A 27,089-nucleotide genomic window follows, 5' to 3' on the forward strand; every position below is an offset into this window, starting at 1 on the left:
CTCCTGTACCTGCACTGTCGAGGTGTTCTAGGATGAAGTGCAGTCCCATGTTGACTGCATCATCCGCAGACCTGTTCGCTTGGTAGGCAAACTGCAGGGGGTCCAGCAGGGGACCTGTGACACTCTTGAGGTGGTCCAGCACGAGACGTTCAAAGGACTTCATGACCACAGATGTCAAAGCAACAGGCCTGTAGTCATTCAGACCAGAGATTGCAGGTTTCTTGGGGACTGGAATGATGGTGGAGGGTTTGAAACAGGATGGAACTTCGCACATTTCCAAAGATCTGTTAAAGATCTGAGTGAAGACTGGAGCGAGCTGGTCCGCGCAGACTTTGAGGCAGGATGGGGACACATGGTCCGGTCCTGTCGCTTTGTTAATCTTCTGTTGTTTGAAGATGCGTCTCACATCCTGTTCATGGATGGTTAACGCAGAAGTCAGAGGTGTGGTTGTGGTCGCGGGTGCGGCCGGGTGGGTGTGTGGAGTGAAACTGTCCTTTTCAAATCTGCAATAGAAGGTATTCAAGTCGTTGGCTAGTGTGCTATTGTTCTCAGCTTGGGGGGATCGTCGCTTGTAATTAGTCAGCGATTGGAATGCACGCCAGACTGATTTTGAGTCATTCGCGCTAAACTGTTTTTCCAACTTTGCTGCATAGATCCTCTTTGCAATGTTAATTTCTTTAGTCAACTGGTTTCTAGCTCGATTATACAGGGCCCTGTCCCCGCTCTGATATGCGTCTTCCTTAGCTTGGCGAAGCTGCTTAAGTTTAGCAGTGAACCACGGCTTGTTGTTGTTGAATGTCCGAAATTATTTTGTTGGTACACAAACCTCTTCACAGAAACTGATATAGGATGTGACAGTGTCCGTATATTCATCCAGGCTGCCGGCTGAATTTTCAAAGACACTCCAGTCTGTGCAGTCTAAACAGCTTTGAAGTTCCATCTTTGCTTCATTGGTCCACTTTTTGACTGTTTTTCACTGTAGGCTTCACACATTTAAGTTCTTGCTTGTACGTCGGTATTAAGTGAATTAAGCAGTGATCAGATGAGCCCAGGGCTGCACGAGGTATAGCACGGTATGCGTTTTTTTACCGTCGTGTAGCAGTGGTCTAAAGTATTATTTTCCCTGGTAGGACAGTCGATGTGCTGCTTTATTTAGGGAGTTCGTGGTTGTGAATGAAGTAGTTGTTAAAAGCATCAGCCATCACTTGAGGTTCCGTCAGGATGTTTCCATTTAATTTAATTTGCATTCAGTTTTGTTTTGTTATTTTGTGTATTACCCAATAGTTTTTTAATATAATTCCAGGTTATTTTTGAATTTCCCTTCGCACTATGCAAAGCAGTAATGAAAAAGTCAGCTTTAGATTTTCTTATTTCTTTCACTACCCTATTTCTCAGTGAAATAAAGTGGTGTCTATTGTATCCTGATTTGACCGACAATTTCAAGGAATGATCGCGTTCTTTCATCAGTTTCAGAATAAATGTGTTTAACCAAGGAAGGCCATTCTTTCTAGCTTTTAGTTTAATTGTCCGTGTAAATTGTATAATAATTTTTTGTATTTTGTTGGCAAATTTAGAACAATCCTCGTTTAAAATTTTACCAGCAAGTAATACATCCCAGTTTACTTCTTGGATAGAATCTTGGAAATTTTGTTGTTCATGTTTTGGTATCCTATTGGATTCAGTGGTGGCCAAGGGTTTGAAGCGCTTTTTATTTAATTTTCTTGTGACCATTATAAGATTGTGATCAGACAATCCTGTGAGCATATTGTATGGCTTCAAGATCCTTTCTGGCCTATTAGTAAAAGCTAGATCAATCTGAGTTCGGGTGGAGTTTGTAATTCTCGTAGGGCCATTAATTACCTGAGTCATATTCATATCATCCATAACCCTTTTCAATATTTTCCTAACTTTGTTAACTTCCCAATTAACATTTAGGTCACCCATTATTATCACCTCTTTTGTCAGATTGAGTTGTTTCAGTAACATTTCCAGCTTTTCATAAAAAGCGGCATTTGATGAGGGAGGCCTATAAATAACTACAAGAATAAAAGACATTTGCTGTGATAAAGAAACAGTTAGTCCAAGAAATTCTAATCCATTCTCATCTGTAACATGTATTTCATTACAATTAAAAGTGTCCTTGGCATAAATCATAACACCTCCTCCCTTAGAACCCTGTCTGTCGTTTCTAAACATTTTATAACCAGGTACAGATAGTATTGCTGAGGGCGAAGTTTCATGGAGCCATGTCTCAGATAGGCAGAGGAAGTCAATATTAGAGTCAGTGAGAAGGTGATTGACCTGATCACTTTTTGTTAAAATGCTTCGTATATTTAAGTGTGCACAAATAATGCCTTTTGGTTTACGTGTTGAGTCCCATATTAATTTAGAGTTATTAACGGTTTGGAACACCCTGCATTTCCGGTGTTTTAGTATTGCGGGGTTTGGAAGCCCCCTGTTTCTTTTATTGGCAATGTTTGCATATAGCTTTACGCTGCCAGCTTCCGCATCAGCCGGAAGTGGTGGGGGCCCAGCCGGCAGTGGTGGAGGCCCAGGCGGCAGTGGTGGAGGCCCAGTCGGCAGAGGTGGAGGCCCAGCCGGCAGAGGTGGAGGCCCATCCGGCAGAGGTGGAGGCCCAGCCGGCAGAGGTGGAGGCCCAGCCGGCAGTGGTGGAGGCCCAGCCGGCAGTGGTGGAGGCCCAGGCGGCAGTGGTGGAGGCCCAGTCGGCAGTGGTGGAGGCCCAGTCGGCAGAGGTGGAGGCCCAGCCGGCAGAGGTGGAGGCCCAGCCGGCAGAGGTGGAGGCCCAGCCGGCAGAGGTGGAGGCCCAGCCGGCAGTGGTGGAGGCCTAGCCGGCAGTGGTGGAGGCCCAGCCGGCAGTGGTGGAGGTACAGCCGGCAGAGGTGGAGGTACAGCCAGCAGAGGTGGAGGTACAGCCAGCAGAGGTGGAGGCCCAGCTAGCAGTGGTGGAGGCCCGGCCAGCAGTGGTGGAGGCCCGGCCAGCAGTGGTGGAGGCCCGGCCAGCAGTGGTGGAGGCCCGGCTAGCAGTGATGGAGGCCCAGGTGGCAGTGGTAGAGGCCCAGGTGGCAGTGGTGGAGGCCCACCTAGCAGTGGTGGAGGCCCAGCCGGCAGTGGTGGAGGCCCGGCTAGCAGTGATGGAGGCCCAGGTGGCAGTGGTAGAGGCCCAGGTGGCAGTGGTAGAGGCCCAGCTAGCAGAGGTAGAGGCCCAACCAGCAGAGGCGGAAGCCCAGCTAGCAGTGGTGGAGGCCCAGCCGGCTGTGGTGGAGGCCCAGCCGGCAGTGGTAGAGGCCCAGCTAGCAGTGGTGGAGGCCCACCTAGCAGTGGTGGAGGCCCAGCCGGCAGTGGTGGAGGCCCAGCCGGCAGTGGTGGAGGCCCAGGCGGCAGTGGTGGAGGCCCAGTCGGCAGTGGTGGAGGCCCAGTCGGCAGAGGTGGAGGCCCAGCCGGCTGTGGTGGAGGCCCAGCCGGCAGTGGTGGAGGTACAGCCGGCAGAGGTGGAGGCCCGGCCGGCAGTGGTGGAGGCCCGGCCGGCAGTGGTGGAGGCCCGGCCGGCAGTGGTGGAGGCCCGGCCGGCAGTGGTGGAGGCCCGGCCGGCAGTGGTAGAGGCCCAGGTGGCAGTGGTAGAGGCCCAACCAGCAGAGGCGGAAGCCCAGCCAGCAGTGGTGGAGGCCCAGCCGGCTGTGGTGGAGGCCCAGCCGGCTGTGGTGGAGGCCCAGCCGGCTGTGGTGGAGGTACAGCTGGCAGAGGTGGAGGCCCAGCTATCAGTGGTGGAAGCCCGGCCAGCAGTGGTGGAGGCCTGGCCAGCAGTGGTGGAGGCCCGGCCAGCAGTGGTGTAGGCCCGGCCAGCAGTGGTGGAGGCCCGGCCAGCAGTGGTGGAGGCCCGGCCAGCAGTGGTGGAGGCCCGGCCAGCAGTGATGGAGGCCCAGCTAGCAGTGATGGAGGCCCAACTAGCAGTGGTGTTGGCCCAGGTGGCAGTGGTAGAGGCCCAGCCAGCAGTGGTGGAGGCCCAGCCGGCAATGGTGGAGGCCCAGCCGGCAGTGGTGGAGGCCCAGCCGGCAGTGGTGGAGGCCCGGCCGGCAGTGGTGGAGGCCCGGCCGGCAGTGGTAGAGGCCCAGGTGGGTGGAGGCCCAGCCGGCTGTGGTGGAGGCCCAGCCGGCTGTGGTGGAGGCCCAGCCGGCTGTGGTGGAGGTACAGCTGGCAGAGGTGGAGGCCCAGCTATCAGTGGTGGAGGCCCAGCTAGCAGTGGTGGAGGCCCGGCCAGCAGTGGTGGAGGCCCGGCCAGCAGTGGTGGAGGCCCGGCCAGCAGTGGTGGAGGCCCGGCCAGCAGTGGTGGAGGCCCGGCCAGCAGTGGTGGAGGCCCGGCCAGCAGTGGTGGAGGCCCGGCCAGCAGTGATGGAGGCCCAGCCGGCTGTGGTGGAGGCCCAGCCGGCAGAGGTGGAGGCCCGGCCGGCAGTGGTGGAGGCCCAGTCGGCAGAGGTGGAGGCCCAGCCGGCAGTGGTGGAGGCCCGGCCGGCAGTGGTGGAGGCCCGGCCGGCAGTGGTGGAGGCCCGGCCGGCAGTGGTGGAGGCCCGGCCGGCAGTGGTGGAGGCCCGGCCGGCAGTGGTGGAGGCCCGGCCAGCAGTGGTGGAGGCCCGGCCACCAGTGATGGAGGCCCGGCTAGCAGTGATGGAGGCCCAACTAGCAGTGATGGAGGCCCAGCTATCAGTGGTGGAGGCCCAGCTAGCAGTGGTGGAGGCCAAGCTAGCAGTGGTGGAGGCCCGGCCAGCAGTGGTGGAGGCCCGGCCAGCAGTGATGGAGGCCCAGCTAGCAGTGATGGAGGCCCAACTAGCAGTGGTGTTGGCCCAGGTGGCAGTGGCCCAGCTAGCAGTGGTGGAGGCTCACCTAGCAGTGGTGTAGGCCCAGCCGGCAATGGTGGAGGCCCAGCTCGCAGTGGTGGAGGCCCAACTAGCAGTGGTGTTGGCCCAACTGGCAGTGGTGTTGGCCCAGGTGGCAGTGGTAGAGGCCCAGCAAGCAGAGGTGGAGGCCCAGCCGGTAGAGGTGGAGGCCTAGCTAGCAATGATGTTAGCTGATCTAGCATTGGTGTTAGCCCGGCTGCTCGAGGTAAAGGCCCAGTTGGCAGTGATGTTGGCCCAGGTAGCAGAGGTGGAGGCCCAGCTAGCAATGGCCCAGGGTTTAGTTCAACATCACCAGCCAAAAGAAGTATCAGCAAGAGATTAAAAACACCCAGGAGTGGTTTGCCTGTGACAGCCTGTTCCTGCTCACCTGGGGGTGGCCTAGCATGGCCATAGTCCAGTACCCTTGTGAATAGCATGTGCTGACTCCATCTGGCTGGATACAAGGTTAGAATGCCCCTTTTTCTTGGACATGTTGAACTTAGCAGAAGATAGAGGGTTATCCAAACAGCAAAGGAATACGTTGATAGCATAATCCATGGTCCTATTTGATCTTTGGATGACTTTTTAAGCAAACGCACAGGACCTGCCAAACTGTGTGGCTGCACCCCGGCAGCCATCTTGTTTTTTTCAATCTATCTTTTTTTTCAATCTATCTATTGTTATTATTATCATTATTTTTATTAATTGCAGCCCTATGGGGGGCACAAGCCACTGCAAACTGTAGGCTGGTCCCAAGCCCGGATAAATTCAGAGGGTTGCGTCAAGAAGATGATCCGGCTTAAAACTTTACCAAACAAATATGAGCGTTCATCCAAAGAATTCCATACCGGTTCGGTAATGTTCGGTTAACAACGTCCACCACCGGAGCCGTTAACCTGCAGGGCGCCGGTGAAAAATCAACTACTGTGGGTCGAAGACGAAGGAGAAGTGGAAAGTGGGTTCTTAGGTAGAAAAAGAAGAGGAAAGCTTAGCGCCTAGAACTAAATATGGGGACTTTGAATGTTGGGACTATGATAGGAAAATCTCAGGAGTTGGTTGAACTGATGATTAGGAGAAAGGTTGCAATATTTGTGTCCAGGAGACCAGGTGGAAAGGCAGTATGGCCAGAAGTTTAGGGTCAGGATTCAAATTATTTTATCATAGTTTAGATGGGAAGATAAATGGAGTATGGGTTATTTTAAAGGAAGCGTTATCTAAGAATGTCTTGGAGGTAAAAATAATATCTGATCGAGTGATGAGGCTGAAACTTGAAATTGAGAGTGATATATAATGTGATTAGTGGCTATGCCCCACAAGTAGGATGTGACTTAGAGGTGAAAGAGAAATTCTGGAAGGAGCTAGACAAAGTAGTTCTGAGTATCTCAGACAGAGAGAGAGTCGTGATTGGTGCAGATTGTAATGTATGTGACGGAAACAGGGGTGATGAAGAAGTGATGGATAAGTTTGGCATCCAGGAAAGAACTTGGAGGGACACATGGTGGTAGACTTTGCAAAAAGGATTGAAATAGCTCTCTTCCAGAAGAGGCAGGAATTTAGGGTGACCTACAAGAGTGGAGGTAGAAGCACGCAGGTGGATTACATTTTGTGCAGATGATGTAATCTGAAGGAGGTTACTGACCGTATGGTAGTGGTAGGGGAGAGTGTGGCTAGACAGCATAGGATGGTGGTGTGTAAAATGACTTTGGTGGTAGGGAGGAAGATAAAGAAGACAAAGGCAGAGCAGAGAAACATGTGGTGGAAGCTGAGAAAGGAAGAGTGTTGTGTGGATTTTCGAAAACAGGTGAGACAGGCACAGGAGGAGCTTCAAGAAGACTGGACCACTAGAGCCAAGGTGATTAGAGAGACGGGCAGGAGAGTACTTGGTGTATCTTCTGGTAGGAAAGGGGAGAAGGAGACTTGGTGGTGGAACCTCAAAGTACAGGAAATTGTACAACGAAAGAGCTTAGCTTGAACGAAGGATTGGATTATTATCATTATTATTATTAAACAAAAACATCACAGCAGTAATAATTGCATTAGCGACAGAGAGGGGATAATATGTACATGTATACACAGTACCTATTATTCATTTAAAGGTACTTTAAATCTTTATAAATTCGTGTGCTTGTTTTCATGTGCTTGACTCAAAATTAGCCATTAGCTTGGAGAAACGGATGCCAATGAAAGCTATCCCCGTGAGGAAGAAACGGTTAGAATCATTCATGGTCGTTCACTGCCTGACGAATAGCGAATCACTCAGTGCGTTCAGTACCGTAGGTACAGTCCAATGCAGTTGTGCTTCCTTGGTGAATCACATGGCAGTACGTTCAGTATAGAATATTTTTACTAATTTATTAGTGTTAAATTGTCAAACACTTTAGAGGTCAAATATCCATGTTAACTGGGAAGTGAATGAGTTAAATTGTTTTTTTCAAACTGTATTGAGGGTTGTGTTTAAAGGACCACTTTCTCCAAATTTTTAATAATACCATTGTTATTTGCGTGTCCTTTTATTGAAGAGGAAAAAATAGATTAAAATAGTGAATTCGATTTGGGGGGTAAATTAGTTTATTTATTTATTATTTTATTTATTTAACTATTTACTCTATCTATTTATTTAATTAAACCTTTATTTATCCAGGTAAGGCAATTTAGAAGAGATTCTCAATTGCAATGCAGACCTGGCTGCAGACAACAGAGTAAGACAAAGCAAAATTAAAGCAAATACAAATAAATAAATAAATCAAATTTAAGGCCATATCACCCAGCCATAATATGTGGTTGTGTCGAATACATGCTACATTGTAGGTTGTTGTCATTGTGTCGTCAACTGTGGTATTAATTATAATAATATTGTACAACAGTGTACATTATGCTGAGTATGTATAGATACAAATGCCATATACGGTCCTCTTTCTATAAAACCTGGATCTGCAATTTGAAATTAGACATCTCAGAGAATAGTCTCACTTTCACAAAAATCATCTCACTGCCAACCTCCCTGATCTAAATGTATTAATGCAGTGATCCCCAACCGTGGATATTTATACAATTTTATTTAATTCGTCATAAAATTATTTTTTTTTACTACAAATAATAAATTGGTCATAAAGTTTTTTATTTATTACAAATAATGTAACTTTGTTCATCTATTTATGCTAGCGAAGTACAGTGACAAGTAGAAGAAGAAGAAGAATGATCTTTGTTGTCATGAACGTGCAAGCATGCACACGAAATTTGTTCTCTGCATTTTACCCATCATAGTGAACACACACACTTGTTAGTGGAACACACTGGAGTAGGGGGTAACTTAAGCGCCCGGGGAGCAGTTTGGGGTATGGGTTTCTTGCTCAAGGACACCATAGCCGTGAGTCTTGGAGATGTTGGTGGATGGTCCGGTCGGGGTCTTTAACCTAAGTCCCCACGGTGGCAGGCGACCTTAACCATTGGGCCACGGCTGACCCCAGAACAATCCAATGCCCTTCCACTAGATGGCAGAAGCTACAGTTAACCTTTGTATTCATTCATACAGTACATCCATCCATTTTCCGTATTACGTATCCTCACTAGGGGGAGTGCTAGGAGCCTATTCAGCTATCTTTGGGTGAGAGGCGTGGTTACACACTGAACTGGTTTCCAGCCAATCGCAGGCCACATACAGTATAAACAAACAACCATTTGCACTGACAGTCACACCTACGGGCAATTTAGAGTGTTCAATTAACCTACCATGCATGTTTTGGGATGTGGGAGGAAACCGGAGTACCCAGAGAAAACCCACGCACGCACGGGGAAAACATGCAAACTCCACACAGGCGAGGCCGGATTTTAACCCCGGTCCTCAGAACTGTGAGGCGGACATGCTAACCAGCCGGCCACCATTCATACAATAAAAAATAGCTGTGTGTTCAACTAAACAAGCCTGGATTAAGACCGATGAGATAAGATTACTATCTCAGTATACAGTAGACACTTTTTGTGACCTTTTTGTTTGGTGGTGTGCCATGAGATTTTTCTAATGTAAAGTATGAGCCTTGGCTCAATAAAGGTTAAGAAACACAGTATTTGGAAATGAGTATCATATTACAGTATGTAAGATATTCTTTTATGGCATGTTTTTTACTTTCTCTTTGACGTACAGGTGGTTGGTGAATGGCACTGAAGTCCCGCTGGGTTTAGACCTCCGTTACACTCTGGTTGCTGGCAACCTGGTGATCAGCCGACCTGAATCTGATCGAGATACAGGCTCTTATCAGTGTCTGGCCATCAACCGCTGTGGAACTATCATCAGCAGAGCAGCTAACCTAAAATTTGGCTGTAAGTGAATGAATAGCTTTCCTTTTCTATTGTGCTTTTATGCTGGAATTGTTACTTGTCCTGAAAGTTATTTTTTTATGCGCTACAATAACAACATGAATAATTCTTATTCGATCATATATGGAATCACATAATTTCTCTGTTTTTAAAATGTATTTCAAATAGAATAAATATAACAATTATAAAGCAAACAAAGTAACACGAAATCCAGTTGTCTTAATATCATGTCACACAAAGGAAAGAAAAAATGTGAAAACAAATTTTAAAAATTGTGAGATGTAGTAGAGTAAACCTATTAGAAACCTTAATTCCCACCTATTAGTGAATATGAATATATATATATAATTAATACCAATGCCAATGAGTGAAAGGTACATGAAATGGAGTTTATGCCACAGACGGGGTGGGTCCTCCGGCAAAAATTTATTAAACATATACCAAATATTGGTATATCCATCCATCCATTTTCTGAGCCGCTACTCCTCACTCAGGTCGCGGGCGTGCTGGAGCCTATCCCAGCTGTCATCGGGCAGGAGGCGGGGTACACCCCGAACTGGTTGCCAGCCAATCGCAGGGTACATAGAAACAAACAACCATCCGCACTCACATTCACACCTACGGGCAATTTAGAGTCTCCAATTAATCCATGTTTTTGGGATGTGGGAGGAAACCGGAGTGCCCGGAGAAAACCCACGCAGGCACGGGGAGAACATGCAAACTCCACACAGGCGTCAGCCTCACAGTTGAACCCGAACTGTGAGGCTGACGCTGTAACCAGTCGGCCAACGTGCCGCCTATCTAAAACATCATAAGGAAATTATTCATAAAATAACAAACACCGAGAATTTGTGCAACTCATTTGATTTATTTTTGTATCTTGAGAGCGAAGGTGAAAATAAACAACTGAAATAGACTTGAATGTGATTGACTTGGACGTTTAACTTGATGCCTTCTTGGCCAGGTCACCGTTGCAATAGAGATGTTATGTTTTAACTGATCATTTACCTTGTTAAATAAAGTTCAAATCAAATAAATAAATAAAAAATCTGGTTGTACAAGAATGTACTTCCTCTTAGAACTGGCGTGTGTTCAGAACAGATCACATTTAAACACATCTTCAATGGGAGAGCACATACACACCTGCCACCATTTCAGTTTTTAAGTGAAAAAAACAACAACACATGCATCAGGCCTTACCAAAAAATTATTTGCTTTACCCACTAAAATCACTGAATGAAGTTTGATCAAGTGTGTGTGTGTGGGAGTGTGGGGGAGAGAGAGAGAGAGAGAGAGAGAGAGAGAGAGAGAGAGAGAGAGAGAGAGAGAGAGAGAGAACGGAACGTACCCCAAAAGATGCATGTTTCAGAGTTACTTCTGAGCAGAGAATAGTGCTAATGTTGCCATATGCACAGCCAAACAACAGCAAAAGCATCTACAGCTTACCGCAAGGTGTTTTCTCAAGTTGGACGTTCGTAGTCTTTAATGTAAACACAAGTCACGCACGGCTGTCACGACTCACTTTGATTGGCGCGCGAAGCCCAATAGAAGACTATGTGTGCGGACATGTGATTTTCTTGTGTCATTTGATTGGTAAACATTAGTCAAACATCACTGTGGTAATCACAGTGGATTGGAGCAACGGCACACGATGCGGAAGTCGAAAACTAAAGTCTAAAAATAGATCGCACACGCAATTATTGATATCTGAAAATAGGGAACGACATCTAGATTATTATAACGGAGTAAAAGTACAGTTTCTTTTTAACATACAGTAAATACTCGAGTAAAAGTAAAACGTATGCTTCATTAAAACTACTCTGACAAGTACAATCTATCCAAAATATTACTTGAGTAAATGTAACGGAGTAAATGGCATAAGGTAATCCATGTTACGGCCGGAACGAGTCAAGAGTTCAGTGATTTCCATAAAAAAATATGGACGTTCCGTAACATTTGACAACTCTGCTTTTTCCAAAACATTAAGGAGGGGGTCAGGTTGGCAAGTGGAGGGCTTGGAGGAATGGTTGATTTCTGAAATGTCCATGGCAGAAGAAGAGTAAAACTTGAATGTGAGTGGATGGGTAGGACATGGGGAGTCACTGAGGATGGTCTAGGGAAGAAGGAAGCAGGAAGCTGCTGGTGGATCCGTTTGGTGTTTGGATCAAAAAATAATATAAGCGAATTACAGAAAGCAGATTAGTACAAGTAGAAGGGAATGGAGCCAGTGGGCATGAAATATTGCCAAGCAGGGAGAATAGTGACTTGGAATTGCCTTTGTTTTGATGGATTAGGGTTGTGTAGTCAGTAGATTTGGCTTGAGTTAAACTGTCTTTGTAGTGGTAAAGATGATGACTGTACATATCCTTGTGTATAGTGAGTCGGGTTCTCTTTTCGAGGCGTTCGAGTTGACGACCCATGAATTTTGATTGTCGCAGTGCAGGGGTGAACCATGGTACAGAGGTGGTCAAAGCTACAGATCTGAGACTCAACTTGAACTACAACACTTCTTTTCCAAATTGACATTTTTTGCAGATGCACACAGTCACAAGGAGCTGAAGTTGTGCCATGCAGTCTACATTGCGCACACACTAAATTTAGTTGTCCGAAAGGCTCTGTCCACCATTCGCACAACAGCAATGAAGCTGCGAGGCTATTTTAGAAGCAGCACAACTGCCAAAGTTAGTATGATTACCATATTTTTTAATATGGATATTGCTGCATATTTAACATTTACTTTTTTATCTTTATAGGAGAAGTTAGGCATTGTTTAAAAACAGATGGAAAAACAACCAAAAAAACTCATTCAGGAGCTAGAAAAACTGTGGAATAGCACCTTTTAAATGCTGAAGTGAGAAGAGGAGCTCAGGGAACCTATTGGGGCAGCTTTGGCGGGCTTACAAACTGATGTTCCTGCGCTGACATTTCAGTTCTGTTTCCTTTGAGGCCATTATAATCTGTCAGAAGAAAAAAAGGGTGTGTGGCTCTAAAGTGATACTATTGCTAAAAATGCTTGAAAAGACGATTCAAGCTCCGAAAAGAAAAGCTAAATTAAGTGCATTAAGTGCGTCATGCCGTTTGCAACACTGTTGGATTCATGATATTTCAATTGGCTTCTTTAGCTCACCAAAGGCAGATGAATCCATTAAATTGCAAAACTTTGAATGTGCCAACCTAATTGGATTTTGAGATTCACATTCATCTCCAGTGACTGCTTCAACATTTGTGCGTGAGTATGTTGATGTGATTGTATTTCTTTATGGAAAAAAAAGTGTCTGCAAGGTACGTGGTCCCCAGGCATGGTGTCATACTGCCCCCAGGTCACCGGGCAACTATTGATATTGGACCCTGTTGATAATTCGGAAGCTCCAAAATTACCTTGCTCAACAGACAATGTGTTGAAATAATTTGTTGTGGGCATAATGTCTGCGTGAAAAGAAATATTCTTCCTGCCGGTGTTCTGTCGAGTCAAGCAGCTTTGTCAAACCGCTCTTCCAACCCTTCTGTGCATGCGCTTGTCCGTCGGAAACCGCTCTTTCCCTTGTCGGAAGCCACTTGAGTTTTCCCTACAAAAAAAATAAGCCTCTCCTGGTGTATTTTGATGATTGATATACCAATAGGCACGGTGGCCGACTGGTTAGAGCGTCAGCCTCACAGTTCTGAGGACCCGGGTTCAATCCCCGGCCCCGCCTGTGTGGAGTTTGCATGTTCTCCCCGTGCCTGTGTGGGTTTTCTCCGGGCACTCCGGTTTCCTCCCACATCCCAAAAACATGCGTTAATTGGAGACTCTAAATTGCCCGTAGGCGTGACTGTGAGTGCGAATGGTTGTTTGTTTGTATGTGCCCTGCGATTGACTAACAACCAGTTGAGGGTTAACCCCGTCTCTTGCCCGATGATAGCTGGGATAGCCTCCAGCCCGCCCGCGACCCTAGTGAGGAGAAGCGACTCAGAAAATGGATGGATGGATGTTTTAGATAGCCGGCACGGTGGTCGACTGGTTGGCGCATCTGCCTCACAATTCTGGGGACCGGGATTCAAATCCCGGCCCCGCCTGTGTGAGTTTGCATGTTCTCCCCGTGGGTGGGTTTTCTCCGGGCACTCCAGTTTCCTCCCACATCCCAAAAACATGCGTGGTAGGTTGATTGAGGACTCTAAATTGCCCTTAGGTGTAAATGTGTGCGCGAACAACTGCACCTCAACGCACCCGGCTGTCAAACTCCTGACGTTTGCAGATGACACCACTGTCATTGCCCGTGGGTGTGAATGTGAGTGCAAATGTGTGTTTGTTTCTATGTGCCTTGTATCAGATTTCGCTAACCCGCAGGACTAATCGGGAGAAATGTCCTGACCGGCTCTCCGTTTAAAGGGTCGAGCTCCCCCCTATTCTCTCCCCCGGCCGGCACCAACGCCGTGAGCGCGAGGGGACGAGGAGCTGTTAAGCCGGTGTCGAGATGAATTCGCCTAGGTGTGCTCACTGCCTTTAGTTTTACGGAGCCAATCCGGTCTGCCCTCACTAATCACCCCTTGATGAGTAACCGCACCGAGTGAAAGGATAATTAAAATGAGTACTCCGTTTTTACGGCAGCTTCATCCCTTATAAATCGTTGGCATTTGTTAAAGACCTAGTAAATTTAACACTCCTTGTTAGGACCGTACGGATTGGTGTTGGTATTGAGCCGAAGGCGATTTGGATGAGTTACTCTTTTTAGGAATGGTAATACGACCCGGTGGTATTGGTATCGTCGAAGTTCAATCACTTATAAGAGGTTGAGTGTTAAGGTCGAGATTAATTCTCATGATAAGAATGACAAAGATAGAATAGAATTAAAGCAAGGTATTTATTTCAGTGATTACACAAGGTTAGATTGATAATATGACAGTATGGGTTTGCGATATAAAATGAACAATAATAAGAATAATAAAAATGGAATGAAATAGAAGTTGTTCAAAAGTAATAAATCACAAAATAAGTATTTACCTTTTTTGAGTGAGCTTTTAAGGAGTGATCAAGTCCTACGGAGCCGTAACGCCAATTAATAATAAGATAATTTGGACATAAGAATACCTGAACAGCTGACTAGCCCTTTTCCCTTATTCCGCGCAATGTCAATAGAGGTTCTATTAGTTACCTTATTATAATATCCTTTTTGTCTTACCCAATTAAATAAGAAGAAGATTCAAAAATGAAGTCCTCCTGCCAGCTTGTCCCTGAGCATTGCGAGGGGAAAAAGAACGTGTGTCTCCCTATCTCGAGAGAGTCAGGAGACCCGTTTGTCAGTGTGGGGGATTTTTATAACCTCTGTTCCCGCCTTTCAGCGTCCTAACTTTTTGACTTGAGTGGAAAGCACCTATCTCTCCATTACTCATTCAGTGTCCCGACTTGACCTCCCTTTTGCTCACCCAAAATAGGTTCACAGTAAATACTATTGACCACAAACATAATACATCCATTCAATGACAAGCATATTTCATATGTCTTGAACACAATCAATACACTTCATCACTTCTCGTTAATCTCTTAAGCATTCTGCAATACATGTGTATATGTTAATTATCAGTTAATATTTATACATTCATGTGAATACAATTCTCTCATGCATTTCAACAGGTCCGTGCTTACTTCGTAGAACATTCGTGTGCTTCGTTGCCTGAGAGAGACAACCTTACACAGGTTATAATCTTTGCATAAAAGCTGTTCCAAAGCATTGTACATTAGTAATACAAAAATCAAAATAATATATAACAGCCTTATTAGGCTTGATGTACTTTTTATCACTGATTTCCAAAAGAACATCTGAATTATAACATCACAGAGAATCATCAAAATTATCTCAAGGATATAACATCAAGCAATTGATTATATAAGCAGTTGACCTCAGTATGTGTTTGTTTACTATGACAAGGGGTTTTAATAGCATTGATATACATAAGAAGACTTTTTCTTGACCTGGCGACTCTTTCTTTATGATCTAATTTGGTTTGTCGACCTCTGGTGGTTGAACCAGGAATTGAAACTGGGGCTAAGCTCAATCACATTAAACCAGCCACATATGCCAATTACAACCTTTTTGTACCATTGCTTATGTGTGTGGCCTGGCCGCCCACCTGACACCCCCTCCTTGAGCTGTGACCCAGCCCCACTATGAACTGGGTCCTTGACGCATGGTAGCCCTGAACGCGTTGACAATAGCCGTCCATTCCTGAACGCCACTCGCCACCGCTGGTTCTGGGTCAAGACAGTCAGGGTTCACCACCACATCCATCAGCATTTCCAGCACATCAGTAGGCGTCCCGGGAGTAGTCTGACAAGGAGATGTTGCTTCAGAAACCACCGATGTAGTGGGTGGAGGAGAGGTAGGAGTCCAGCTGTCATATACACTTTCCTCCTCCTCTTCCTCCTCCTCATCCACATCTATGACCTCCCCCGGAGACGGTGGACGTGCGGTTGGTGTGATGCTGCCGACCGCTGGCGCTCGTCGGGCGGCACTGGGCTCGGGGGCCTCAGGCCTAGATACCCGGTCCGAACGATGGTCGGCAGTAGTGGTGGTGGCCAAACCCTGGTCCGGTGGTGGTCGTGTCTCGGGGCTAACTGCTATGCAGGAACCACCCTTCATATGAAATGTGAAACGGTAGCCCCCGCTAGCTAGGCGCCAAGCCATGCGAAGCAATGGATAGACTCTGCCCAGATAACGGCCGTCCTCGGTTAAAATCACAAGGGGTACCAAAGGTTCACCTAAAACAGAATGTGTCATAATACCCTTAGTCGCCAGATCAGCAAAGGTCAGCCACAGCCAGTCATCAGTGAGGAAGCCTTGTTCTCGCGCCACCTTTTTTAGGTAGATCCCATCAGGTACAAGCCAGACTTCCCTCTTTGAACTAAGCGGCGAAGGGAAGCAGCAGTGGCCCAGGAAGGAACTGCCCACGACCCACGCGGATCGAAGGGAGTCATTCCCACAAAGGACACACCGCGGGGTAATTACTTTCTGTAAACATACACATAGTCAACACAATTCATCACTTGAGGGGGATCCTAGGCATCATCCTGGTCCCTTACAAAAATCACCTGACCCGGAGGTCGTGTTATTGTGTGATCTCTACTAAGCGAGCGTATACTCAAACTGCGCCGCAGTGAGGGGGATGTCACTTGCCGAGCAGCAGAGTTTCGAGGTGGGAGGGTAAAGAAGGCCGAGTATGTGAAGAACCAGGTAATCAGAACTAATTGATCAATTAACCGCATCCAAAGAAGAATGGAAATGATACCCCAAATGGTTCCCCATACTATCAATTTAGCCAATCGCCAAATCCATATCTTCTTACTTTTATTCTTCTGAAGGCTAATGACTAGGTTCATCACATATAAGGCTAGGGCTATTGCCAGCATACCCTCCAACACCACCGCTCCGTATATGATCTCAAAGGCTTTCATTGATGTTACGTCTAAGACTATCCAGCCTGTTAACAAAAATGTCTCTATTACGCCTTTGGGTGTTTTATAATCTATTATTATTCAGCCATGCATATACACAACGAACATGCCGAGTCCTAAGGTATAAGTACAATACACAAATCTTAGAACTAAAACTTTTACTATGGCTATGGCACAAATGATGATTCGAGTCACTTGATTAAAATGCCATTGTCCAGTACAGCAATAGATCACCCATATTACTAAAATCATCCAATATTGCAGTTCATTACTCACATTCTGCAAAGCACCTGGTCTATCATAAGTGTCATTGCTGGATGAAGAACACGCCATGGCTCGATGCTCACTCTTCCACCACGAAGTTGGAACTGAGGAGGACGGCGCCGTGTGCCAGCCTTTATACTCACACAGGCTCCACCCCCTCCTTGGTGTCTTCATTCTTGGCCATCAGACACTTCCGCTTTGGCTCCACCCCCTTCTTGCGCAGCTGCATGTAGACTTCTTCAACAACGTTTCTTTTAGGAAGCGTCCCCCTCTTTCTGTACTGCCCAGGCATGGTTCTTGCTTGTTGTCCTCTTTTGATGATTGCCACAGTTATTGCAGCCACAGTTATTATTGCAAGTCCCAATAGCAGCCACCATCCTATGTCCTTGGCCAGGTCAAACAGCCAAGAACCTATATCTATGCTTCCTCTCACAATCTCTACCGCAGTTGTGACTAGGGCTATGCTGACTTATTTGATATTTTCCCCCAGAACCTTCCCTACTCTTTCATACCATTTACAATCATGTCTTTTAGTGCCACGGCCGCATGACAACCAATGTTCATAAGGTTCGTAACATGTCCCTTTGTTATAAATTCTATTATATCCTACCCATTCGAAACCTGTTATTTCCTTCCCTTCACATAAGCTCTTTCGGAACGCATGCCCCTCGAGAATCTGTATTTCAGGGTCAGGTTTGTATGGGATATAACCTTGACCGTTACCCTGGTTAGTTGTTCCTAGTAGACCGTAATCTTCCTGCCATCGCGTGCAATATTGTCTGTTCTTAGCCTCATGTCGTATCCACTGATTCTGGCTATTCTTAACCCATACTGCTCCCTCTATAGTAGCGTAATTTTTATCTGGATATTTATCCCTACAGTGTTCCTTAAATCTTGGTACACTGTCACACGGTTGTCTTGCTAATTGTATAGTACAATTATTTTTCGGTTTATTACAAGTCATTACCCAGGGTCTGGGGTTGGCATAAAGATCAACCCCTCCACCCCTTACTCTTGAATAATCTGGCCACAGATCTTGTTCCTTAGAGTATAAAGTTGCCATATACTGATACTTAACCCAATAATTTTGCGTTTTGTTTAAGCACGGAATCACGAACTGTTGTAACTCTTTCTGGTTAAAACCCCACCAAGTCTTAGTTTTGTCTCTCGCGTGGTATTCTTTCCATGCTTGCAAAATCCCTTTAACCGTGTCATTCTTTTTCAGGCTTGTACAATTATAAATCCACTTGGTAGAAAGTGCCCCTATTTCTTCTTCCAATGGACATCTAGGCGAGGTGCTCTTTGTCCATTCTTTCCCATGAAGTTGCTCAACTACCCTCAGAACTACACATTGATCCAGTTTGTGGAAATCACCGTCGGGCACTGAGAGTAAATCCGTTGGGGTAGGAAGTCGTTGATAATACCATCGCGTCATCCGCGGTACTAACTTATATGACGATTCCTTCCTCTCAGCAAACCATCTGGACGCACGCACTGGTCTTATCCATGTTAAGGAGTTATTCAGCCAGGGTTCGTAGTCTACCTCCATTCCTTGGTATGGTGGGTTACTCACAAACGGGATAATCAGGCTTATAATTTCCGGTGCACAATTGTCCTCCTGGAACATTCCCCTGTAGGTCAATACATGGAAATGGTGTGGACTGGTGGTTTGCTTACCCGTGTTCCATAGACGGGGGTGTAGAGAGGGCTTTCCTTGCATCAACTTCTGCTGACATTCTTCAACTTTATCTTCCGTGGAGCGTCGCTTCCTCGGAGGCTTTTTTCTTTATAGTTTGAATGTCTGTTAGGTTCGTGAAATCGGGCGAATATCCCTTTCAATGATCCAGTTGTCTTTCTACTTCGTCCAACCTGTGGGCCAGGTCAGTTGTCTCGGCTGCTAGAGTAATTATCCTTTCAGTTGTTTTCTCTGTAAATTCTTCCAAATTGGTGAGAAAGGGTTTCTGTTCTATAAATGCGGTTCGATGCTGTAACACGAGAGCTGTTATCTCCTCTTGTCCTTGTTGTACTACTTGTAGTGCGGTCAGCATGAGTCTTAACGCCTCTGCTAGGTTTGACGCTTGTTCCTCTAAGTCAGTCGTGCGAGCTCTCAGGGTATTCAGTTGATCCATTCCTTTCTTTCTTCTTTTTGCTGTGTGGGACTGTGCCGCTTTAGGGATTTGGCACCAGTCAACTTGCGTCGATCCCATTATATATATCCACCTCCACATAGGCCCCTCCCCTTTTAAGGGGTAACTTTTATAATTCAATTGTCTTCAACCTAATTATTTCTTCTTTATCGTATAATTCCTGCAATTGTCAACAACTTTTTTCCAATTTCATTTTTTATAGAACCTTTTGCCTTTCCAATCTAATTACACAATCTTCTAATTCGCGCACTTAATTCTCTTCTTTTAGTTTTATTTAATTCTCTTTTGACGAGGAAGCTAACTCGTCGCTTGGCCTCTTCCACAGATGAAAGAGCTTTCTCTTAGATTTTTCTTCACTAACCTCACTCGTTGGTGTTAGGCTGTCTTCCTCTGCCTCCTGCGCCTCCTCCTTTTTTGGGGAGGATTTCCTCGCGGTTGGTTTCCGCCGTTTATTCTTTTTGGTCATTTCTGGCGTCCAATCCTCATCATCCTTCGAAGCGCTTTTCCTTGCTTCCATTACTTGTCCTATTTTCCTCCATCTCGGACTATGGTATTTCTTGGGCCATATTTCATTATATCTTGGGCATCCTCTTAGCGACTGATGTTTAGCCCTTTCCGGAAGTATATGCCCTTCCCCATTACAACCAGGGTGGGGGCACCTTGTCTTCTTTTTCCCAAGGTGTTCTTTTAAACTATTAATCTCCTCGTCGCTGTCTTCTGAATCGTTTGAGCCAGCCTCGATTGGCTCTTGCCAATTTCTTAATTGCGCTGTTGCCTCTTCTGCCAGCGTTAACAATTCTGTCCTTCCACTTAATTTACTTAAGACCCTCATAGGGTTCCCTCTTAAATCTCTTTCCATTCCTCTGACAGTTGTTCCTACTGACAACTCCATTCCTATGGAGTATATTCCTTCATAGGGTACCATGGCTACCCTAACTCTGACTTCCACCCAATATTTCACTGCTGTTTGGTCTGGATCCTCCAGGTGCGGTGTCGTGGGACTCATCTGGAGTGTGGCAACCTTCTCTTTATACTCTAACCTTTTGGTAGCTACGTCCAACAGCGTAAGATGGGTATACAAGCCGTTTCTTCCCATTTCCCGGTCGTGTGAAATGTTGGGCAAGGAGATTATTGGGGTATGTTCATTGGCTAAAATATTACCTATTATCACTTCCCAGGACGTTCCACTCCTTGAGGTGTACTGAGGATCCAATTGTACCTTAGTTGCTACTGGTACCGAATGTTCTACTACTTTTGCGGGGCGTTCGTCTTCTGCCCACTCTGGCCAATTCATTTTAAGTAGATTCGATAGTCCCATATCTAGTTTCCTGTTATGTATCCCCTTTTTTGTAGGGGACATTAAGATGGGAGGTAACCAGCTTATTGGTGTCTCCGCTTTGGTTACTTGCCATCCCTCTGCTTTACCAGCTAATATCAATGCTCCTTTCTGGATTCTCCTCCAGCAGTGGTCGCAATGTAGTAGTATTGCTCCATTCCACCAACATTCACAGTTTTTCTGTTCCTCACTTTCTTGCGGGTTCCAATCCCATTGAGCATAGAATTTTAACCTCGGCAAATCTCTTACTCTACATCTTTCACAAATGTAAGCGTCAAGTACCTTTGCTGGTCCCAATTCCTCCAAGGTCGGGGATCCTGCGGTCCAATTCCGATTTATCTCATGTCTCCTGTCCGCCTGTGATTCGGTTCTTCCGCAGGCCACGCAGTCTTGATTCACCTGGCGCCAACACAAACTCTCTATTCCTTCGTATAGATATCCTTTTTTAGCATTATCCAAAAGTTTCAATGCTCTTCCAGCCATTATTCCACTCGTAGTCCTTCGTGTGACCACAACACCTTTCATCATGGCCAACTTGACAAAAGGCGGAACTTCTTCTTCCCCTTCAGTACTCATATTTTTCTTCTATTTCGGCTTCTAGCTGAATCGACTGGTATTGGTTTAAGCTGCTCTACCCCTTGGATCCCTCTCTCCTTGAGGCGCACTGTGTTTCTGTCCAATACTTCTTCTACGATGTCAGGATTTTCATATTTGGTCTTCACTGCTTGCTCGTCAGATGCACAATGTGACTTGACCCATACTCGCTGTCCCTCTTGTAATGGGCATTTCTCTTTTTGGGGACTTGTCTCTTCCTTTACTCTGCCAATGTCGAGGGCGACAAAGGGGCGTTGATTCACTTCCTCTGAGGGGGATGGCCTTCCAGTCCTGCTCCTCCCATTCAAGTCCTTGACTAATTCCACTAATCTTTCGCTCCATTCTTTTCCATTAGCATTTTTTCCTAGCCAATTTTTAGCTAAACCAATGGTTCTTTCGGCCACACCATTAGCCTGGGGGGTGTAAGGCCGGTGAATAAATTCTAGTTATTCCCCATTTTTGACACCACCTGTCCACCGCAGCGTTTTTGAAATGTGTTCCATTATCAGTCCTTAGCTCTCTTGGTATTCCTAGCCACATACATCCCTCTTCTAATGTCTTTATCACACTTCTAGCATTAGCTTTCCGCACTGCTTTTAATCCAAAATGTCCTGACATCGAATCCACTAGCACGATTAGGTACTTCTCACCTTTTGCGCCATTCACTCCCATGGGGCCTGCCACGTCCATGCAGACTGATGCCCATGGCACAGTGCTTTTGATAGTTAATCCTTCAGCTCGCTTCCCTCGGCGTCCTGCGTTGTATCTATTACACTGCTCGCATTCTCGCAACACGGCTCGAACTTTCTTATCTGAGATCCAAAGTTCCAGTCTTTCCAGTTCTTTTCTTGTGGGTAAGGTACCTTTTTTTCCATAATTCTGTATGGGCTACTGATTTGCCCTTCGCTCCCTCATATCCATTTTCTTCCCAAATGGACAGGTCTTCTCTTAGAGCTTGTGCACAATAGTGACTGTCCGTTACTATTTTTACTCGTCGCACGTGTAGCCTTACGGCTTCTAACAGTCCTTCTAATACTGCAGTAACTTGGGCACTGCCAGGGGTTATGCCTTTGCGACGGCACTTTTCTTCTCCCTCTTGTCTAAGAATGAAGCCCCAGTGGGCAGACTGGTCTTCACCTTTTTTCGACCCATCAGTATAGAGAATCCATTCGTATGGTTTTTCAACTTTTACTTCTGGTTTCACTCGTTTCTTTGACGAGGGGGTTATTGGTCCTATTTCCAAATCAGGGCCCAGTAGGATATCCTCCCATCTCCCCCATCTCACATTGGTTGCCTTCGTGCTTTCGACGGTGTCTTTCCGTAAAAACCGATGGACTTGGCTTTGTGTGATGACCTTTATTCCTTGTCCCTGGGCCAAGTCATTCAACGTACCCCAGTACCTGGCTAGGACTGCCAGTTCCCTTTCTTCCCGGGGAAACTTCTTTTCCACACTGCTCAGGGTATAAGTCCATAGAGTCACCAAGCCAGCTCCTTCGTTACTGACGCTCACCATAGCTGAGTCTTCATCACACTCCACTTTGGCAATCAATCTTGTTTCCAAACTCCTTGGTTCTAGTTGTACAGCGTTTCTCACTGCTTTCTTTAATTCTTCTAAGTTCTCTTGGTCCTTTGCTGACCAATCCCAGTTTTTAGACTTTTCTTCTTCGGGATTTTTCCGCAGATGGGCATACAGGGGCTTTGCATACTTTTGATAATGGGGGACATGATCCCGAACATAGTTACATAGTCCGAGTATCTTCTGTAATTCTTTTTCGGACATTGGTGGTAGGATTTGTTCAATCTTCTGCCGATAAGCGTTTGAAAGTCCCAAGTCCTCTGACACTTGGAACCCCAAGTAATCCACTTGGAACCTTGCAAATTGGCATTTTTTCAGATTGAGTTTCAGTCTTGCTGCTGTCACTCTTCGAACTACAGACTGTAAGAGGTTCAAATGCTCTTCTTCCGTATCATTTGCGATGAATATATCGTCTATATAAATCGTGACTGGCAATCCTTCCAAAACGTCCATTACTGCTGATTTAAACACATTTGGGGAGTTTTTGTATCCCTAGGGTAGTCTCTGCCAGACGAATGATTTCCCTTTATGTGTAAATGCCGTCTTTCCTTGCGATGCTTTGGCAATTCTTAAGGAGAAAAATCCATTGGCCAGGTCGATGCATGTTTTATACTTTTTTACTCTCAGCGTTTTTAAGGATGCTTGGGGGTTTATGAGGCTGGCTCGATTAGCCACCGTTCGGCGGTTCAGAGCTTTAAAGTTGATAACTGGCCTCCATCCCCCTCCTACCGATTCAGGCTTTTTGACAGCCTGAATGGGGCTATTTGTTATTGGATTTGGTTCTTCACGAATTATTTCAAGCGCCAATAATTCTTTCACTATCATTGCCATTTCAGCCACTGCTCCCGGGTTAAGAGGGTATTGTCTCACCGCCGGGTGCACTCCTCCACTTATTGTGTGGAGGTACTTCGTTCCTAGGTCTCCACAGTAATTTTTAAAGTGGGCTACGGAGGCTTCCTCCATTATTTCATTTAACTTCTTCTTTCCTTCTGGCGACAAATTACATTCTTGAATTTGTTGGGTTTTTACTGCCGGGATATCTACTGGTTTATACCACTCATATTCTGGGGTTATCTTGGTGGGTCCCACCCTCACTGTTGTCAATTTCAGTTTCTTCCATAATTTTCTCGCGGTTTGGTGTTTTTTCCTAGGCTTATTCAGCCCTTCTAAATCTCGCAGTGTCAATAGGTTGTATGGTCCCATGATCCACACAATTCCTTTCCAAATTCCAACTGGCATTTCGGTAATAGAACCATCAGCTACTTTCACTCTTAGGTGTCCAATTTTTCTCAAGGTTTTACGAGTCATTGACACCTCGGCCCCGGTGTCCACCAGATAGGGTACTCCTTCCAGCTTTGCATAGAGCTCATCCCCTGTCCGATAGACTCCTTCCAGGGTGACCCGCGCCTCGGTTTCCATCACTTTTTGGGCCCCCCTGAGGCGGCAGCTTTGCGAGCCTCAAGATGGGCCTTCCTTTCTTCTGGTGTCATTTTAAGGAATTCTTCTTTTGGCATGTACGCTCCAAATTCTTTCTTTTTCTCCGTTTGTTGTTGTCCTGCCTGGGAAGCTGGTTTCTGACTTTCGTTTGTTCTTTGGGAAGACTGCGTCACTCTCTGGTTTGACTGTTGGTTATTCCCGCGCGAGCGGTAGTCAGTTGGTGCCGCTTTCCTCTTTTCGCCGTAGAATTTAGTCAGTCGATCCCACTGCTTAATGGACGCTTCAATTTTTTGGGCCGTGCTATCCGGTGCCATTTTCACGAAAGTCGCTTCATTTCCCATTTCTTTTACAATCATTCGTAGCGCTTTAACATATCTGCTTGGAGCTATGACCTGTTTTGTTTTATGCCATACATTTAATAATGTGACCCCTTGTTTGAGTTGTTCCCTAGCTCTTACTATGTGAGCTTCTTCGTCTTCATCTTCACCATCCACCCATCTCTCATAGACTTGTTGTGATGTTTCATTGGGTCCTATGGGATTGACAATAATATATTGTAGCCATATTTTCTTAGCTATTTCTCCTCCAGGAGCTTCTCTGACCATTGGCCACATTTCAATTAAATAGTCTTTGGCTGTTTCTTTCTGAGTTTTTGGCCGGACCAATTCCTTCAAAGCCCTAAATTCTTGCATATCTCTTTCCGTGCTGTTTGGTTGATACATGGAGTTAGTTCCAACCGTTGTCATTCCTAGCGGTATTATGTATTGGGAGGGCTGATGTGCAGGGTTAACAGGGGCCGTTATTGCCACCGCGTCTTCCTCCAAGTCCTCTTCAGCTCTTAATTCAGTTTGCGCTCTTTGATATACCGCTTGTTTAAGTTTTCTGAGTAGCATACCATACATTATTGTCACGAAGCCTTCTCTGAAATTCTTGGTGAACTCCATATGTCCCACTAACGTATGATACGTTGGAGTTTGCAGAATATTTGCTGCTTCTCCATAGGTGACTTTTACCTTTAAAGTCATGTTTTCCTCCATTCTCTCTAGCCAGACAAATGGGTATGGATATTCTTTTTGCCCCGCTTCTGGTACGAAAGTCTTTCTTCCATCCTGAGTCTGGACAAATCCCAATTGTATATCTCTGGCGAGTTTCTCTGAGGCTTTGTATATATTAAATATCGGTTGTGGGTTTTTCTTTCCTTTATGTGTTGGTCTGGTGACAACTTTGGGAGGCCGGTCCTCAGGATCTTTAGGAGCTGCTTCTGAAGTCAGTGATTCCAAATCCTCTTCCCTTCCTTCGGCTTCAGGTTCGACCCTGAGAGGTACACACACCCATTCTTCTTCCTCTTGGTCCCCCTCGTTTCCACTCCTATCTTCGGGTGCCAGCGGTTGTCCGAATGGTTCTCTTGCTTCGTTAGGTGATCTCTTCGGGTTTTCCCTTGGTACGAATAAGGGCGTCGGTGGAGGTAATGCTCGATAGGAATCGCTTCCCGATCTGGGAGTGGAGGTAGCTGGACTAAAGGTCACTACTCCTCTTCCAGGTTCCCTTCCTCCATTTTTCAGCTCATTTAGTCCTGTCGGTTCTTCGTCCTCTTCTGGTTTTTGTATTTCTGGGTCTTGTTCTACTTCCTCCCTCCTCCTTCTCGGCGGCGGTATGGGGTAGCTCTCTGTCTGTGGAGCTGGCTGAGGCGGTGTTTTGGGCTTAGCTCCGGGATTTTGTTGAATTTGTAGCTCAGTTCGGGATATTTGTAACATCTGAGTTAACAGCTCCTCTTTTGCCACATTTACCCTTTCTCCTCTCTGTCTTGGTGATATTACTACCACCAATTCAGCTCCGGTGGCTAACGTCACTGGGGTCAATGCTCTCAGTTTACAAGCCCCGACTGCTGCTGTTTCAGCCAGCTTCCATGACATTTTTTCCGACTTTATTCCGTTCACATCTATTACGATTCGAGCGGCTCCGCTTTCCAAAGCTCTGTCAATTCCTCTTTCCAGCGCTTCGGTCATTTCTTCCACATACTGTGTTAGGTCTATTTCTGTCGTCCACTTCTCCCCCGGGACATGTACTATCATGTAGTAGGATGAATCTCCCCCACTGGTTATCACAACTGCTTTCGAGTCCGATCCTCTTTTTTGTAATTCTAGTTCTTTCTCTGTTATGTATTCTTCTCCTGCTGTAAGGTCTAACTCGGTCCAAAATGTTTTGCTATAGGGTCTCAGTCTCTTACTTGTGAATATCACCAGGGCATCTCCGCAAATGTCCCAAGGGCTCCCTACATGGTGGCATATAGTCACCCCATTTCCAGCTCTACATTTCTTGGTTTCCTTCGGCAAAGGTGGCAAAGATTCTGTTCTGATAAGAGGAGTCATTTGCCATGTCAACCTTACCTTTCTGCTTTGTTCCTCATGGTACTGTTCCATTTGGGGAATAACGATCGTGTCCAGATCTACATCTGATGAGTCCTCTTCGCTCATGGTGTTGAGACCCGGCACTTTCTTTTTTTCCGCAAGCATTTTTATTCTCTGAACGTAATCTCGGTGTTCCTGGTATCTGGGCACTGCCCTTGCCCTTTCACTGTCCACCATCTTACATTTTATCTCTGTTGTATTCGCCAGCATTTTTACTATGGGGTCTAACCCAACGCAGGTGCTGACCAATTCGACCACATTGTATCTTTCCATCATCCTTATCCACCACTCCATCCACTGGGGAGCTTCTCTACGACTATAGTCTTCTCTAGGGTGGTCTACTATTATTGTCATTACTCCAGTTTCTTCTGCTGTCTCTGCTTTAAACTGGCCTTGTCCTTTAACGGCTCTCTTCACCGTTGTCGGGAGTTCTAAGGGTTGTATGGATGGATTTTCCGTTTCTACCATTCTCCTTACTCCGGGCGGCCATTCTTCCAAGCCCCCGTTATATAGCACGAGTCTTATTGGTATTTCATGTTGTCCTAGAGGTCGGGTCTTCGATTCCTCCACTGCCTCTCTTTTTTCTGAGGGGCCCGTGGTCTCGTCTTCTCCCGCATTCATAAACATTTCTTCTTAGCGTACTAACTTGGCCGTAGCCCGCTACCGTTCAGCGTATTAACTTGGCCGTAGCCCGCTTC

General features: G+C 46.1%; 1 protein-coding gene across 1 annotated transcript in view; it reads left to right on the forward strand.

Moving 5' to 3' along the window:
- cntn2 (contactin 2) overlaps window positions 1–27,089 on the forward strand; it is a 148,745-nt gene that overhangs the window by 48,929 nt on the left and 72,727 nt on the right. The window contains exon 4 of the mRNA XM_061688467.1: window positions 9,031–9,206. Coding sequence (XP_061544451.1) covers window positions 9,031–9,206 — 176 coding nt within the window. The remainder of the gene's footprint in view (window positions 1–9,030; window positions 9,207–27,089) is intronic.

Source organism: Phycodurus eques, chromosome 10, assembly GCF_024500275.1.
Source record: "Phycodurus eques isolate BA_2022a chromosome 10, UOR_Pequ_1.1, whole genome shotgun sequence".
Lineage (NCBI taxonomy): Eukaryota > Metazoa > Chordata > Actinopteri > Syngnathiformes > Syngnathidae > Phycodurus > Phycodurus eques.